At 42.3% G+C, this 14,690-nt stretch overlaps 1 protein-coding gene across 2 annotated transcripts; it reads left to right on the top strand.

Moving 5' to 3' along the window:
- Positions 1-82: 82 nt before the first annotated feature.
- TEKT1 (tektin 1) lies at positions 83-14,367 on the top strand. Of its 2 annotated transcripts, none has more exons than XM_087928554.1 (8): positions 83-509; positions 1,756-1,963; positions 4,500-4,665; positions 7,665-7,793; positions 8,563-8,703; positions 9,250-9,472; positions 11,710-11,906; positions 14,064-14,367. In XM_087928554.1, exons 1-8 carry the CDS (start codon positions 213-215, stop codon positions 14,221-14,223), a joined length of 1,521 nt encoding a protein of 506 aa, XP_087784680.1. In that variant the 5' UTR covers positions 83-212; the 3' UTR covers positions 14,224-14,367. The 2 variants fall into 2 exon arrangements, with proteins under 2 accessions (XP_087784680.1, XP_026564356.1); XM_026708571.2 differs by having other exon boundaries at positions 408-952.
- The last annotated feature ends 323 nt before the right edge of the window (positions 14,368-14,690 follow it).

Genomic DNA, 14,690 nt, shown 5'->3' with positions numbered 1-14,690 from the left:
TCAAAGGCGAGATCAGAGAAAACGATCCCTCGGCTTTCGGCGCTGCAGGGTTTGCTCCCGACACCACTTCATCTGCATATCCATAACTAATCTACCCACCCAGGGCTAAACCTTCGTGTTAAAATTGCTGCCGGCGGGACCAAGGGTTTGCTTATATAAGGATTTAACGCCGAGGTCTCCAAACTGGGCAACTTTAAGACTTGTGGACTTCAATGCTGGCTGGAGAATTCTGGGAGTTGAAGTCCACAAGTCTTAAAGTTGCCAAGTTTGGGGAGCCCGATTTAATGTATTCAAATATCTTGACCTGGCGCATCTTGTCCATTCATTCGTCTTTTAACCCGGAGCAGCAGCCAATCAGGGCCTCGTTCTACAGCGCCTGCCTCGTTGCCATTAGGAGGCGTCGCCCTATTCCCATGGAAACAGGTTTTGTTGTGCCTGCTTTTCCGCCTTCTTACGCCCCAATTCGAACTCGCGAACGGAGGAGCTGCAGTGGAGAGCACCGCCAAAGGGTGGGTAGCCAGGCTTGCATGGGACGGCCAACTCTGTTAATAATCGGGATAATGAATATAAACTTAAGATCCCCGTGTCCTCATGCACGTAAAGATTCGGAGCAGTTCCCTTCCTTTCTGGGGATTTTGCAAGAAAATGCTACAATACTGAACTTGGGGGAAAATGTATTGGAAGTCTCTCAAGTTCTTTAATTTCTAGCTTAAGGCAATGGTCTCCAGCCCTTCCTTGCTTATTTCCAGGGGATAGTTTCTCCCTCTTCGAGCTGATGTAAGGTTTTTATGTCTCTGACTAGATACATTTTTTAAAAAATGAGTTACTCAAAGTCTCAAACATACCGAATATTCCTTCCTCCTCCTGTTTTCCCCACAACAACAACCCTGTGAGGTGGATTGGGCTGAGAAAGTGATTAGCCCAAAGTACCCAGCCAGCCTTCGTGCCTAAGGTAGGACTAGAATTCATGGTTTATAACCGGGTGCCTTAACCACTAGACCAATTTTTTTAAAGTATTTGAATTTTTTTAAATATTCATTTTCTTTTCATGCATGTTTGGCCTTCTGAATATTTCCTATAACTTTCCAGTCAAGCAGGTTAAAAAACTGAGCAAAAATTTAGCATTCAAGGAATTTTGGATCTGAGGTGGCCACTGACTTTTCTGGATGAATCCATAGAAAGAGCAATTTGGCTGTATGATATCAAAAGGTCTTTAATTTTTCTAAGTACTGATCCTTGGAGGATGTCCTTCTGAGCAGAAAGAAGCAGGAATGGAATACATGAAATATTCAGAGGGTGGCCCTAGTTTGGCCTTTTAAATAAATCAAGAAGCAGTAAATGGGCTCAGTCTGTGAAGAATCCTGTCTCCTAGCTATGCTAGTGACCGTCAGTTATGATATTTTCCTCAGCTACTGTGTATTTTAAGTTTGGTATTTGTGATTGGGATTGCTTTTAGTGCATTTTAAGACTGTTCACCATTCAATCATTTATTGAGATGGACAGCTATAGTAGTGGAATAAATAAATACACAGACATGGAGAATGGTGAAGATATACATTTCATTGTAATAATTTTTGAAATATAACTATAGTCTTATTCCTTTAAGCTGAAGGGGAAGTTTTTTTAGGGAATGCACCTTTTTAAAAATCAACTTCCGTTTATTCTCCCCGCTGTTTACCTAGACCATTTTGTTATTGTTGTTGTTCTTTTCCAATTTTATTTTCAAATGTTATTTAACTCCTATTCCCTTCTCAGGATCTTCTGGATGCCATAATGGCCAAGTTGATACAAGCACCTCCTAAGTTTCTGCCCCCCGAATGGTACATTGCTAACAAGGTCCAATACAATAGCGCCGAGGCCCAGCGGTCTCGTTCAGAACGCTTGGTGGATGAGAGCCAGCGGCTGGTAGATGAAATCGAGAGAACCACTCAGAAGACCCAAAGTGATGTCAACAAGAGAATAGGTGATGGGTGCTTTTAATGCATTTATGTGGACGTATGTGAACATGACTCTGAAAGCAGGTAGATGAGTTTGCAATAAGATGCTTGAAGCAGGTCAATTAAAGATCAATTTGCTGTATTTGTACAACGTGCAAAGCTTTCTATTAAGTTTCATTATTGCCTTTGTTTGTGGTTGTAGTATATCTGAGGGGCCATCTCTAGCCAGTCGCATCTACCCGACCCACCAGAGTGGGGCGGAGGGGGGGCAAGGTTCCATCCCCTAGGGAGATACACCTGGTAGGACCCAGAAGGGCCTTCTCTGTGGTGGCTCCCTCTGTCTGGAACGTCATTCCCCCAGAGCTTATAATGGCCCCCTTTCTAATACTCTTCCGGAAGGCACTAAAGACCTGGTTCTGCTAGCAGGCCTGAGGAACACAGAGCAGGATGGAGCCATTAAATGGCTCGTGTGATGTGTTGCCGCCGGGGTGTGTGGGGTTATTTTATTGTGTGATTATTCTCTTTCATTAGTTTTATAATGAGGTTTTTATATTTCTGTAAGCCGCCTTGAGCCAGGATGTGCGAATAGGCAGCAATATAAATTTCCTTAAATAAATAAATATACACCCAGAAAACACAGATAGTCCTCAACTTACAACCAGAATTGGGACCAGAATTTCCAATTGCTGATAAACGAACTGTGCCTGATTTTATGACCTTTTGTGCCACAGTGAATCACTGCAGTTGTTAAGTGGATCATGCAGTCATTAAGTGAATATGGTGTCCCCATTGACTTTGCTTGTCAGAAGTCAGGTAAGATGTTTACAAATGGCAATCATATGGTCTCGGGATGCTGCAGCCATCGTAAATACTTACCAGATGCCAAGTGCCCACATTTTGATTGTGGGGATGCTGCTATGGCTGTAAGCGTGAGGACTGTTCATAAGTTTGATTCAAAGGGTAAGGGATTGCTGGGTAAGGACTGCAAGAGATGAGACAATGATGCCTTCATGTACAGGAGTGGATGGACCAAAAAAGAACCCTATTTGAGAGAGGTTGAGGGGCAAAATAGATACCTTAAGCATTAAAAAACAAAACGGGGAAATTGGCTTGATACTGGAACTTTCCAAAGGGCTTAAATGGGCACGGTAAATTTCTGTAAGACAAGGAGGTATCAATTTTGCCCTTGAACCATCCAACCTCACCCCAAAATAGAAAGTCTGGAAGGAGAGTAATTGGAGCTTGCTGTGCAACATCCTTAGAGGATGATTAAGTTGCAAGGTTCTTGTTTCTGTTGGATTGTCTTATGGTTCTGTTTTAATGTTACTGGTTTTATTGCTATGGTGGGCTACCCAGAATTGTTTCAGGTGGGTGACCATAGAAATCTTTTAAACGAATAATTAAAGAGATCTGGCCTTGTCCATGCTAGAATGGCTGTGGGATCCAGGGACTCTTGAAGGCTGCATGCTGGCTGGGATTGTCCATGCCTGCTGAAGGGATCTGTGGTGTATGTCTGCCACATTTATTTATATTTGTTTCTTCCTTCTGTTTCCAACATTTAAGAGCCGCAGAAGGCATGGGTGCTGGTCATTGTCCCATGATAATGATGCGATGGTGATTTTTTTTTTGTCCCTGGAGGGAAAGGGTTTAGAGGGTGTTTAAACTGGGGAAAAAAAACGTGTTAACATGCTCATTTGACAGTGTCAGTTTTTAAAAAGACAACTATATTATTCTGCTGGAGGGTGCCATTTGGTCAACACATTTTAGCAATGCAATGTTGGGCTGCAAAAATGGGCTTGGGGGGAAGTGCATGCAGGACTCTAGTTGTCCATCAGTCTTCTAAGTCAGGGGTACCCAAACTTGGCAACCTTAAGACTTGTGGACTTCAACTCCCAGAATTCTCCATCCAGCTATGATGGCTGGAGAATTCTGGGAGTTGGAGTCCACAAGTCTTAAACTTGCCTAATTTGGAGGCCTCTGTTTTAAACCAATGGGGAGCTCTTAAATATTGAGCTGTGAGATGATTGTGCAGATATTCATTCATTCATTTATTTATGGAAATTTATATTGCCGCCTATTCATACATGTTGACTCAAGGCGGTTTGCAAGAATATAAAAACCTCATCTATAAAATGATAAAACTAATAAAAGAGAATAATCATCTAATATAATAATATAATAAAATAACCCCCACTCCTTGCAATGTATGATGATTAACATGTCTAGCCAAGATGCTTAATCAGGTAAGGTAACAGCTGCATTCATAAAATATACAGCTTACAGTTTTAGAGGTTTGGGTCTCATTGTCCCATGCAAACCCAGGCTTTTTGGTTAGTTTATGGTTCAATATATTGCACAACCCCAGAAAAATGGGTTAATGCAATACTGTGTGAACTCAGCCCTGGAATTGATGGCATCATTCACTTGAGCTTCACCCACATGGTCTGTTATGGGGGGGTCATCGGATTCTCCTTTTGGTTGAAGTCCTGAGTTCTAGCTGCTGCTGGACTTCAATGCTGCTTTCCTCTACCTTGGGGTGATTGAGTATTCTCACTTCTGCAGAACAGAGACTTGAGGAGATAAAATTCTGGAGGCAGCAGTTGGATGACAAGCTTGACCAGATTGTAAAGGAGACTGAAGTGCTTTTGTCATTCAAAACAAGGCTGGAAAAGGCTCTGGAGGGCTGCAAAGAACCACTTTTCACTGCCCAGGAGTGTCTCTTAAACCGGTGAGAAGATTTTTTATTTTTATTTTTTTGGATTTAAGAGGCCACTTCAGTTTCTACTTGCTGGAGGCAGGCGGGATAAACTTGTCTGGATTAAGAAACTGTGTAATGTCATTGTGACTGGTTAGCTGGGAGAAAAGGTCTTGAGTCACTCATAGTAGCTGGCAGGAAAAAAATGTTATGAGAAATAACTGGAGACGTAGGAATATTTAGTCTAGAAAAGAGAATGGTCTTCTTCAAGTTTCTGAAAGGCTGTCATATAAAAGAAGGAGAAGGCTTGTTTGGCATTGTTCCTTGTGACCGGACAAGAAACAATAGGTTTAAATTAACTTCCTGAACTCTAACTTATTCACCAATGGAGCTGGCTGCAGTGTGAAGTGGAAAGTTCTCTTCTTCTGCATGGTCATCTGTCAAAGATGCTGTAGTACAGGGGTGTCACACTCAAGGCCCACGGGTCGAATCTGGCCTGTGGGGCAGTGGTGGAATTCAATTTTTTTTTTTTTACTACTGGCTCTGTGGGCGTGGCTTGGTAGGCGTGGCGTGGCTTCAGTGGGTGTGGCAGGGGAAGGATACTGCAAAATCTTCCATTCCCTCCCCACCCCACTAACCTGCTTTCCAGCTCTGTTCTCCTGTTCAGGGCAACAAAAGAAGACCCAGCTAATCAGCTGGGACTCGGGAGGCCGAGAATAGATGGGGGCGGGGCCAGTCAGAGGTGGCATTTGCCGGTTCTCCGAACTACTCAAAATTTCTGCTACTGGTTCTCCAGAACCTGTCAGAACTGGCTGAATGTCACCTCTGCTGTAGGGTGCTTAGATCAGGCCACCAGGACTGGCCTGGAAACAGTGAAGGACTGGCCCATGGTGCCTCTGCCAATGAAAGCAGAGCTTGGGAGGGTTTTCATTGGCAGAGGGTTGCAGGAGGCTGTCACAGCCGAAAATGGAGCTCGGGAGCCTGTTTTCACTGGCAGAGCACTCGGGCTACCAGAGGCACCCCTGACACAAGTGATGTCGAGCTGGCCGTGTCCACCCTGGCCACACACACACCCAACCCCCCCGAGGTCAAACAAAAACCCGATGTGGCCCTCAATGAAATTGAGTTTGACATTCCTGCTGTAGTAGATCTTGGAGTAGGGTTTAAACGCAGTGACCTCTAAGGTCACTTCTAACTCTGATTCTATTGATAAGTGACACGGGTAGTCCCTGACTTACAATAATTCATTTTCTGTAAGTTACAAAGTTCAAAGTTACAATGGCACTGAAAAAAAAGTGATTTATGACCATTTTTCACACCTACGACCATTGCAGCATAGCCCCATGGTCATGTGATCAAAATTTGGCAGCTGGCATGGATCTATGGCAGTTGCAGTGTCCCGGGGTCATGTGGTCACTTATTGGGACCTTCTGATGAGCATAATCAATGAGGAAGCCAAATTCACTTAACAACCATATTACTAAATTAACAACAGCAGGGATTCACTTACGAAGTGTGGTGAGAAAGCCCGTAAAATGAGGGAAAATTCACTTTAAAACTGTCTTGCTTAGTAGTAGAAATTTTGAGCTCAATTGTGGTCATAAGTCAAGGACTACCTGTAGTATATTTCAATTGGACATCAAATAAAATTTCATAATGACTCCTGGCAATAGAACAGACTGCCTCAGGAGAAGTTGGACTTCTACCCTGGACATGTTTAAGCAAACGCTAGCTGCCACCTGTGGGGAAGCTGAAGTAGTGGATTTCTGCAATGAGCAGCGAGGTGAAGGAAATGATCTCCAAGTTACCTTCTAAGCTGTGATGGTTCTATAGCTAAATAGTGGGATGGAGAAGATCTTGGCCTAACCCCTGGTATATATACTAGGTAGGGCTGAGAAAGCCCTTTCTAAATATTAGGGAGCTGTTGTAACCAATAGATGAATATTAAGCCAGATGGCTTGACTTAAGGCCTATGCCAGAGTAGTGTGCTTGAATCCATATATTATTTTTGCACAGCAAAACTGGCTACTTGTAGGTTTGCACCGTACAGGAAATCCTAAGCTACCCTCATAAACTGGGTTCGTATTACAGGTAGTCCTTGACCACAAGTGAGCCCAAAATTTCTGTTGTTAAGCAAGACAGATGTTAAGTGAGTTGTTACCCATTTTATGACCTTTATTAGCAACTGGGGCAAGAAAGTTTGTAAAAGGGGACGAAAATCACTTAACACCTGGCTCACTAAGCAAAAGAAATTTTGGCTCAGTTGTGGTAGTAACTTGAGGATTACCTGCATTACACGTGTGATGTGCGCTTTGCATTGATTTCCAGTAGGCTTTTGGATACAATTCCAAGTGTTGATACTGACCTAAAAAGCTATCTATCTTCTTGGGGCCGGGGGAGTGTTATGTTGTAAGTTCTTCCCTCAAAACAAATTTGGGGGAAAGTGATAAATTTGTGTCTTTGGTGAAAGAATTCTTCTTTTGAAGCAGCCTCCCATCAGAGATTCAGGCAATGCATTTATTCTTACAGGAAAATTCTGAAAAAAGCTGTTCAGAAAAGCATTGATTGACATCTATTCATGCCTATTTATTTTAGTTCTGTTGTTGATGCTTTATATGAGTCTATTGGTTTTGAATTGTACTGATCTTTGTGCTATGGTAATGTGCTTAAATTTTAGTTGTGCACAGCTGTGAATCCTTGGGAAATATAGTGATATAAAAAAAATAATTACATAAATTCCTGCCCATATTACACTGATGCTGGTATGATAAAATTTAGGCTATAGTGGTTGAGATGTTTTAAAATTTATTTTCTGTCCTATGTGCCTTTATTTTATTTGTATTTATTTGTGAATTTTATTTGCCACTTATCTCACCATGGGGCTACTTTAGGCAGCTTATAACAATAAAATGTAGAGAAAAAAAATGAGACATGCTTCATTATTTGACAAACATTGATACAGTCCCGGAGTCAGGATTTCCTGATATGCCAGAGGGAAAAAAAACACAAAATAATTTTTGTTTTTGTTTCAGAGAAAGGCGGGTTGGTATTGACTTGGTCCATGATGAAGTGGAACGGGAGCTGATCAAGGAAGTTGAGGTCTTCCAGGGAGTTGTTGCTCTGCTTGAACGTACACGGGAGCAAACTGATGAGCAACTCAGGTATAGGAAAAGCAAAATTCTGAGGCAGGAAGGAAGAAAAGAGAAAACTGTGTAGATTCTGGAGATGATATGGGTAATAGGGAAGAGCCTAAAGTGAGGTGCATTATGAACTAAGGCTATGAACCACAGAGTCAAGGGAGATGGGGTGGGTGGGTGTGGGGAGACCAACATATGGATGCATTTGGTGTTAAGACTATAGCTTAATGGTATAGTAACAGTAGCTATTCTGCATGTAAAATTTCTGAGGTACAAATGAGCAAAGTTTTCACCTCATTTCCAAACAATGAAATTGGGTGGACCGCGCATTGACAATGTCAGGCGCAAAGAATCAGGACCATTAGTAAGGTTGCAGCATAAACCATTTACTGAAGCCTATATACAACAATCTGGTCAAGTAACAGCACTAAATTGGTGTTAGATAAGGGCTAACAGAATTCAAGGGAGGATGGGCTTGGATCTCTTGTGGCAATGCAAGGACTCTAAACTGATGACGCATTTAACTTTGCCCTCCAGCTTTGCCTGCTCCTCTCCTAGAGACACATGTAGGAGGAAGGTGAGCTGGTCTCTTCTGAGCAAAAATTATGAGAGAAAAAAAGGCTTCCTTGCAAGACTGGTGTTCTGTTCCATGGGGTTTGTGATATGCACAATACTGCATTATCCACTGTGCTGTATTAAGTCCTTTGATACATGTGTAAACTGCATTTTAGGACTGTATGGCTGGGCAACTTTTTATTTATTCTCTTCTCAAAAACTGTTTTTCCTCTTCCAGGCTTAATCGCACAGCCAAATACAATCTTGAACAGGACCTGAAGGATAAATTCACAGCCTTGACAATTGACAACTATTGCTCCAATCTGACCAACAACTCTACTGATATTGGATATGCCCAAAATGTTGTGAAGGTTGAGAAGTAAGTATCACATGGGGAACCAAGCGGGTGAACCAGGAAAACTTGTCATTGGGACACATTGGCTTTTCTGTAACCATGGTACATTTCAACAAAGGCCATATTGGAAAGGACCTGGGTAGTAGATGGTGCCACAGGGGAGAATAGCAAGAGGGAACTTCATTTGGTTTCATGTTCCACCTGTGTCTATGTAGAGTCATCCAAGTCATGGTGGTCCCAAAGGTGCTTTTTCAAAAGGCAACTGGACTTTGTTTTTCCTTGAGGATGTTTTGCTTTTCATCCAAGCTTCTTCAGAACTGCTACACCAATCCATCTTTTTCCTCTCATAGAGCTATAACATCATATTATATTATTTTCTTTGTATTTGATGACAGGACTTTGATCGCACATATAATGTGATTTTTATATACCCACCCTGTGGACATCCTTGATCATGATTCTTGCCTCCAAGATTTGAACATTTCACGATGATTCCCATCCTTTTCCTGGACTCTGAACACTTAGGGGTTTCCATGTAGGAATCACCTTTTGTCTCTTGTTTTTGGACAGCTCAGTGAGCCCTGAACAATGGACGGATTTCTCCAACACCAATGTTGAAAAAGCAGACAAACAGCGAAACAATTCCCTGGCCCTCAGAGCCTTGATTGACAGCATTTTGTCCCAGACTGCCAGTGACATGCGCAAGCAAAACAGGACAGTAAACATTGCATTCCAGAATAGAGTGAAGGAGACCAAGGATGTCAAGAACAAATTAGAAATTCACCTGGCAAAGGTAAATATTGGAGGGGTACCCAATTTTGGGATGGGGAGTAAAAAAAGAGGGAAGGAAAGAAATACAACTTCATCCTAGTCATAAGATTTTATTTGCATCTAGCCATCGTGTGCTGAATTGAGTTGTAACTTTTATAATATGGTGCCGGGTCTGCTAAAATCTGGAGCATTGCTCATACCTGAGCAATGACCACATTTACACACGACCACAAAACTCTGACTCAAAGAGTCATCTTACCAGGCTTCCAAACAATAATGCTAAGACTTCAGAAAGGAAGCAGCTACAGCTGTTTTCTGCCATTTTAAGAATTACTATAATCCTTTAAAATTTTCACAGGTGTAAAATTGTGATAGCCTTCTGATACAGGTAGCCCTTGATTTACTTGGGACTTACAATTGGGATCAGAATTTGCTATGTGGTGTGGTTGTTAAATGTGTCTGCCAGGATTCCGGCAGTTACTCCAATTAAATCATGAGCCTCGAGCCACACTCCCAAAACTAATAAAAGATTTATTTGAAGATAACATTCTACATCTGGCATTTACCTGGGCGCAGCCAACTCTGATATACATAATTCACTGTCACCCTTAATCCTGCTTTTCCCCCCACCCCTCTGGGTGTATCATCCAATGAAAAAACATCCATAGCCAAGATCAGTCATACTCTCCAATTAGACTTTTGCTCGGCAGAAGCTTCAGTCAACTTATCAGTGTTCGAAGAAAATATGAATGGAATGTACTTTCGATTTCACGCTACCGCCTGCTCTTGGAAACTCCCCCCCCCTTCTTTCTGTTGTCATAAAACATGTATACAAAATGTTTTATGAGTTGGCAGCGTCATCACATGACCATGCCCAATTTTCCCATCTTTTTTGTTGCAGGCATTAAATGAATTGTATGGTTGTTAAGTGAATCCAGCTTCGCCTCATTGACTTTGTTTGTTGAAAGCTGGCTGGGAAGGTGATCAAATGGTGATTGTGTGACCCTGGGATGCTGTAACCATCATAAATATATGACAGTTGCCAAGTGCCCAAATTATGTCACACGTGACTGTAGTGATGCTGCAGCAGTCATAAGTGTAAAGACAGTCATAATTCATTTTTCAACACTGTCATAACTTTGAACAGTCATTAAACAAATGATTGTAAATCAAGGACCACTTATGCTCCCCAGAACACCTGAGAGAAACCTTGAAAATTGTTATCTGTCGTTCTCCCCACACCTTCACAGTATTATTCATTTACTTACAGCAAATGCAAAGGTACCAGTCTTTGATGGGAGTTTTCTTATTTTAACATTTGGCACCTCCAGAAGATTTGAGAAAACCCTTCATAGGAACTGATTAAGCAACATTCAGTTGCAGATCAGGAAATTGTCTTTTATTTGTAGTCCTATATATGCCCAATCCTGAGCCTTCTATGGAAAGAAGACCATTCCATGGTTGTCAGGCACCATTTGGTTTCAATATTGTTCTGAACCACTTAAATAAATCTCAGGATTAACACCTGTTCAGAATATTGGGCAGAAAACCTGCTTCCCAACTGAGCTGCAGCAGTCCTGGATTCCTACAGGCAGAGTATGAAGAGTGTCTCTGCAAGCATTTCCTGCTCAGCAACCCCTCCTCTGACTCATCTTCCTTAAGTCTTTAAGAATCAAGGACTGAGTCTGTGTAATATGTTTGATTTGGTTACTGGATTATGGTGATTCTCTGAGTTTGCAGTCCATTAAATCACAAGCTAACCAAGAACACTCTATTCACACAGAATGCAAACCTACAAAATCTAACCCCCCTCACCCAAACAGTTTAAAAAGAATACATTAGAAAATGAACTAAGCTCATCATCATATAACTGTGATGGTGATGGTGAACCTATAGCACATGTGCCAGAGATGGCATGCAAAGCCCTCTCAGTGGGCACACACACCGTCGGCAGATGGAGTGCTGGTCTTCATGGGCGCCAGAATGCCGGAAAACACCTGAAAATCGGCCTGACAACGGCTCCCCAAATAGCCAAAAAACAGGCATGTGTGCACCAGCCAGCTGGTCTTCGGTTTTCTGACATTCCGGTACGCCTTTGCACATGCATGCACGTGCATTCTGGTTTGGGCACTCGGTGCCGAAAAGGTTCGCCATCACTGTCCTATTATATGGGCAGCCATTAGACTTTCAAGAGTTCCAATTGCTTAGTATGAACACAGCTGAAATATGTTCCTCCCTTTGTTCTGTGTGTATTTAAAGCTGATGGATGAGATCAACTCTCAGACAAAAAATATTGATGCTTTGAAGAAAGCTATCCAGGATAAGAAGGGGCCAGCCAAGGTGGCCCAAACTCGCCTGGAGACCCGGACTCACCGTCCAAATGTAGAGCTTTGCCGAGACACGGTGCAGTATCGACTCATGAATGAAGTGCAGGAAATCAACCATAATATCCAGAGGCAAGTACAACCCAGAAGCCACAGGGTTTAGTTTAATCTGGGGTTATCTCAGGAAGTTAGTACTTTCTGGGGTGAGGGAGGAGCAGGAAAGAGTGTGTGAGATCCCTGTTCTGCAAAACCTGTATGTGTGGTGGATCATTTCATTTTGTGATGGATCCTTTGGCTGTTGGCCTGTCATTTGCCTTCATTCTAGACCAAATTCTCCCTCTTCTGGTCAAAGATTTAAATGGATTTGTGGAGTGACTTCACTTCAGTAGAAGTGAAGGTGGGATTCCTTCATGGGGGAGATCAGAGCAGCTTGTTGCTCTTCTATGGACAAAGAATTTAAATGGAGGGAGTCTTTATTCTAAGGTATTATCAATATGACCTACAGCAGAATTAAACTCTAGCAAAGTGCATAGCATTCTGAATCCTAGGGAATGATTTTTCTCCTTAAGCTTCTCGTTCTGGCTCTAAATGGAAACTCAAGCAATGCTACTAGGAATCCCAGCAATCCAAATAAGACTGAGATTGAACAGGTGCTTCTAGCAGCTGACTTGGGAGGCATTTGCCTGCCGTTCTGGCAAGCAGGAATACATGACACACAAGAGCAGATGGATTACCATAAAGTTCTGTTCGTGTAACAAACTTATTGATGTTGGGTAAAGACTTGTTAACGTAGATATTTGCGGCTTGGCTTGTTGTCCAAACTTAGCCTATGGATTGGTTTATCATTCAGTTTATTGATGGATTGAGAAAATGGATCCATTTAGTAATCAGGTTAAGCATGTTGTGTAAATACATCAAGTGTCTTGATTTTATGGTGCTAGATTAAAATGTGGTTGGCTAGTTTGCAGCTTGTGACTACATTCATGCAATATGCTTAATTTGGTTACTCAATTAACCATTTTCTGGGCTTGCACATATTTTGAACAATAACTTTGTTAAGTAAGCTGGCTATGCAACCCCCATTAAATGACAAATTAACTAGGGCTTGTACACACATTTGCAATTGCTAGGTATCTAACCTCACTAATCACAGCAATCAAGACATTTGGCTTAGTTCTGTAAACAATGTTCCAGTAAACCATGCATTAATGTATTAATAGTTTGCAGTAAAAAAAATACTCTTTCCAGCTGTCTGGAAGCTATCTAGGTGAATGGAAAAGAACAGTCTGAAATTGAATCCTGGCAATTTGTTGTCAATACATGAGGTGCCCCGTTTTCACCAAATTCCTCTGATAGACAGTCAGAATCTCTCAGGGAACAGGTTCACAACTTAGGAGTGTTTCTAGACTTGGCTTTCTATTCAGCAAATAGAAATCATGGACAAGGAAATAACATCGCCACCCATTTGGATTACTGTAATGCATTCTACAGAGGGCTGCCCTCTTAAGAGAATATTTAGAAACTATATTTGGTCCAAAATGTAGCAGCCTGCATCTTTTATGTCTTGATGCCCAGGCACCTTCAGGACCAGCTACTCCCATCATCACCCTAACGAGTTCACTCTACCAGGAAGAAACTATTGCAAATCCCACACCTTTGAGAGCTTTGCAGGCACTTTTTTCTCCCACACCCTAGCTCAGAGTGGCAATGTACAATTGGGTACATTCTCTAAAGGTTGGTTTTCTCTAAACATCGATGGCTCCACAAATTCCCTCATCAGGAACTTCTTTTTTGTTCTTTCAAGGTTGCCAGAAGCTCCGTCTTCTGCAATGAGGTGTCAGCAATTGTTTAGGTCCACATGGTCACCCCCTGCCTGTTTTCCCTACAAGTTGGGAGGACAGGGATCCAAGGTAGCAAAAGACAACTGAGGCAGCAACCGTCTACTTCCTTGGATGCTGCAGACCAAGATAATCCCAGATAACAGAGCAAGGCAAATACCAAAGACTCCATCCCTTCAGAGTCAAGGTTACAGGAAATCCACGGAGTTCGTTCCCTGCAGGAGGTAATTTAGTGTCCATGAGACAGAAACGCTTGGAAACTAAACCTACTTTCTTTTCTGAGGATTAGAGTTGGACACCCATCTCTTATGACATACTGAAGTGGAAGCGGGGCCAGACCAGAGCATACAATCAGAAGATTGTCATGACTTGTTTGGGTGAAGCCCTGGAGAGGCTTGCTAAACTCTGGAAAAGTCGCGGCCTTCACCTTTTTCTTCTGTTCCTCCCTTAGGCTGATGGATACATTGGCTCAGGCTGAAAGAGAACTGAAAGGCCTAAACCGCCAGCAGCTCTCCCTGGAGGAAGAGATTGAAGTCAAAGCAAATACCCTTTATATTGATGAAGTGCTCTGCATGCAGATGAGAGAATCCATGTCCATCAATAATTTCTGATCCGTGAGGCAGGCAGAATCTCTGCTTGGCTGGACCCTACGAATAAATCTTGAGACATTGGCTTAAACTTTCAAAAAACTTTTTACAGAAGCCAAACATCTGCCCTGAACTTTCTAACAGATAAAATAAATTAGTGAAACCTTCATCCTAAGCTCTTGGAGGGTCCCTGTGACAGAGGACTAGGGTGAAAGTGATGGCTGGAAAGAAAACAAGCAGGACTTGAACTAATGTCTTTAGTGCGGACATAGTTTAAAAGGGGGAGTGCTGACACGTTGCTTTCCCAGGATTTGTCAATGTTCTTTCCTCTTCAGGCAGAAGACAGATTAAAAAAAGTTAACTTTTCAAATAGGCTAAGGTGGGGATGAGATGAAGGCTAGAGTCACCCACCCTAAGATCCTGACCCTGATTACCAATTGACAGCCCTATCCAGGTCACACAATCATTCATCCACTGAGACACAAGATCCA

Source organism: Pseudonaja textilis, chromosome 1 (assembly GCF_049901715.1).
Source record: "Pseudonaja textilis isolate UNSWEBS1 chromosome 1, rPseTex1.2, whole genome shotgun sequence".
In the NCBI taxonomy this organism is placed as follows: domain Eukaryota; kingdom Metazoa; phylum Chordata; class Lepidosauria; order Squamata; family Elapidae; genus Pseudonaja; species Pseudonaja textilis.
The sequence above is the reverse complement of the archived record's forward strand: the minus strand, read 5'-3'. Positions and strand labels throughout refer to the sequence as shown.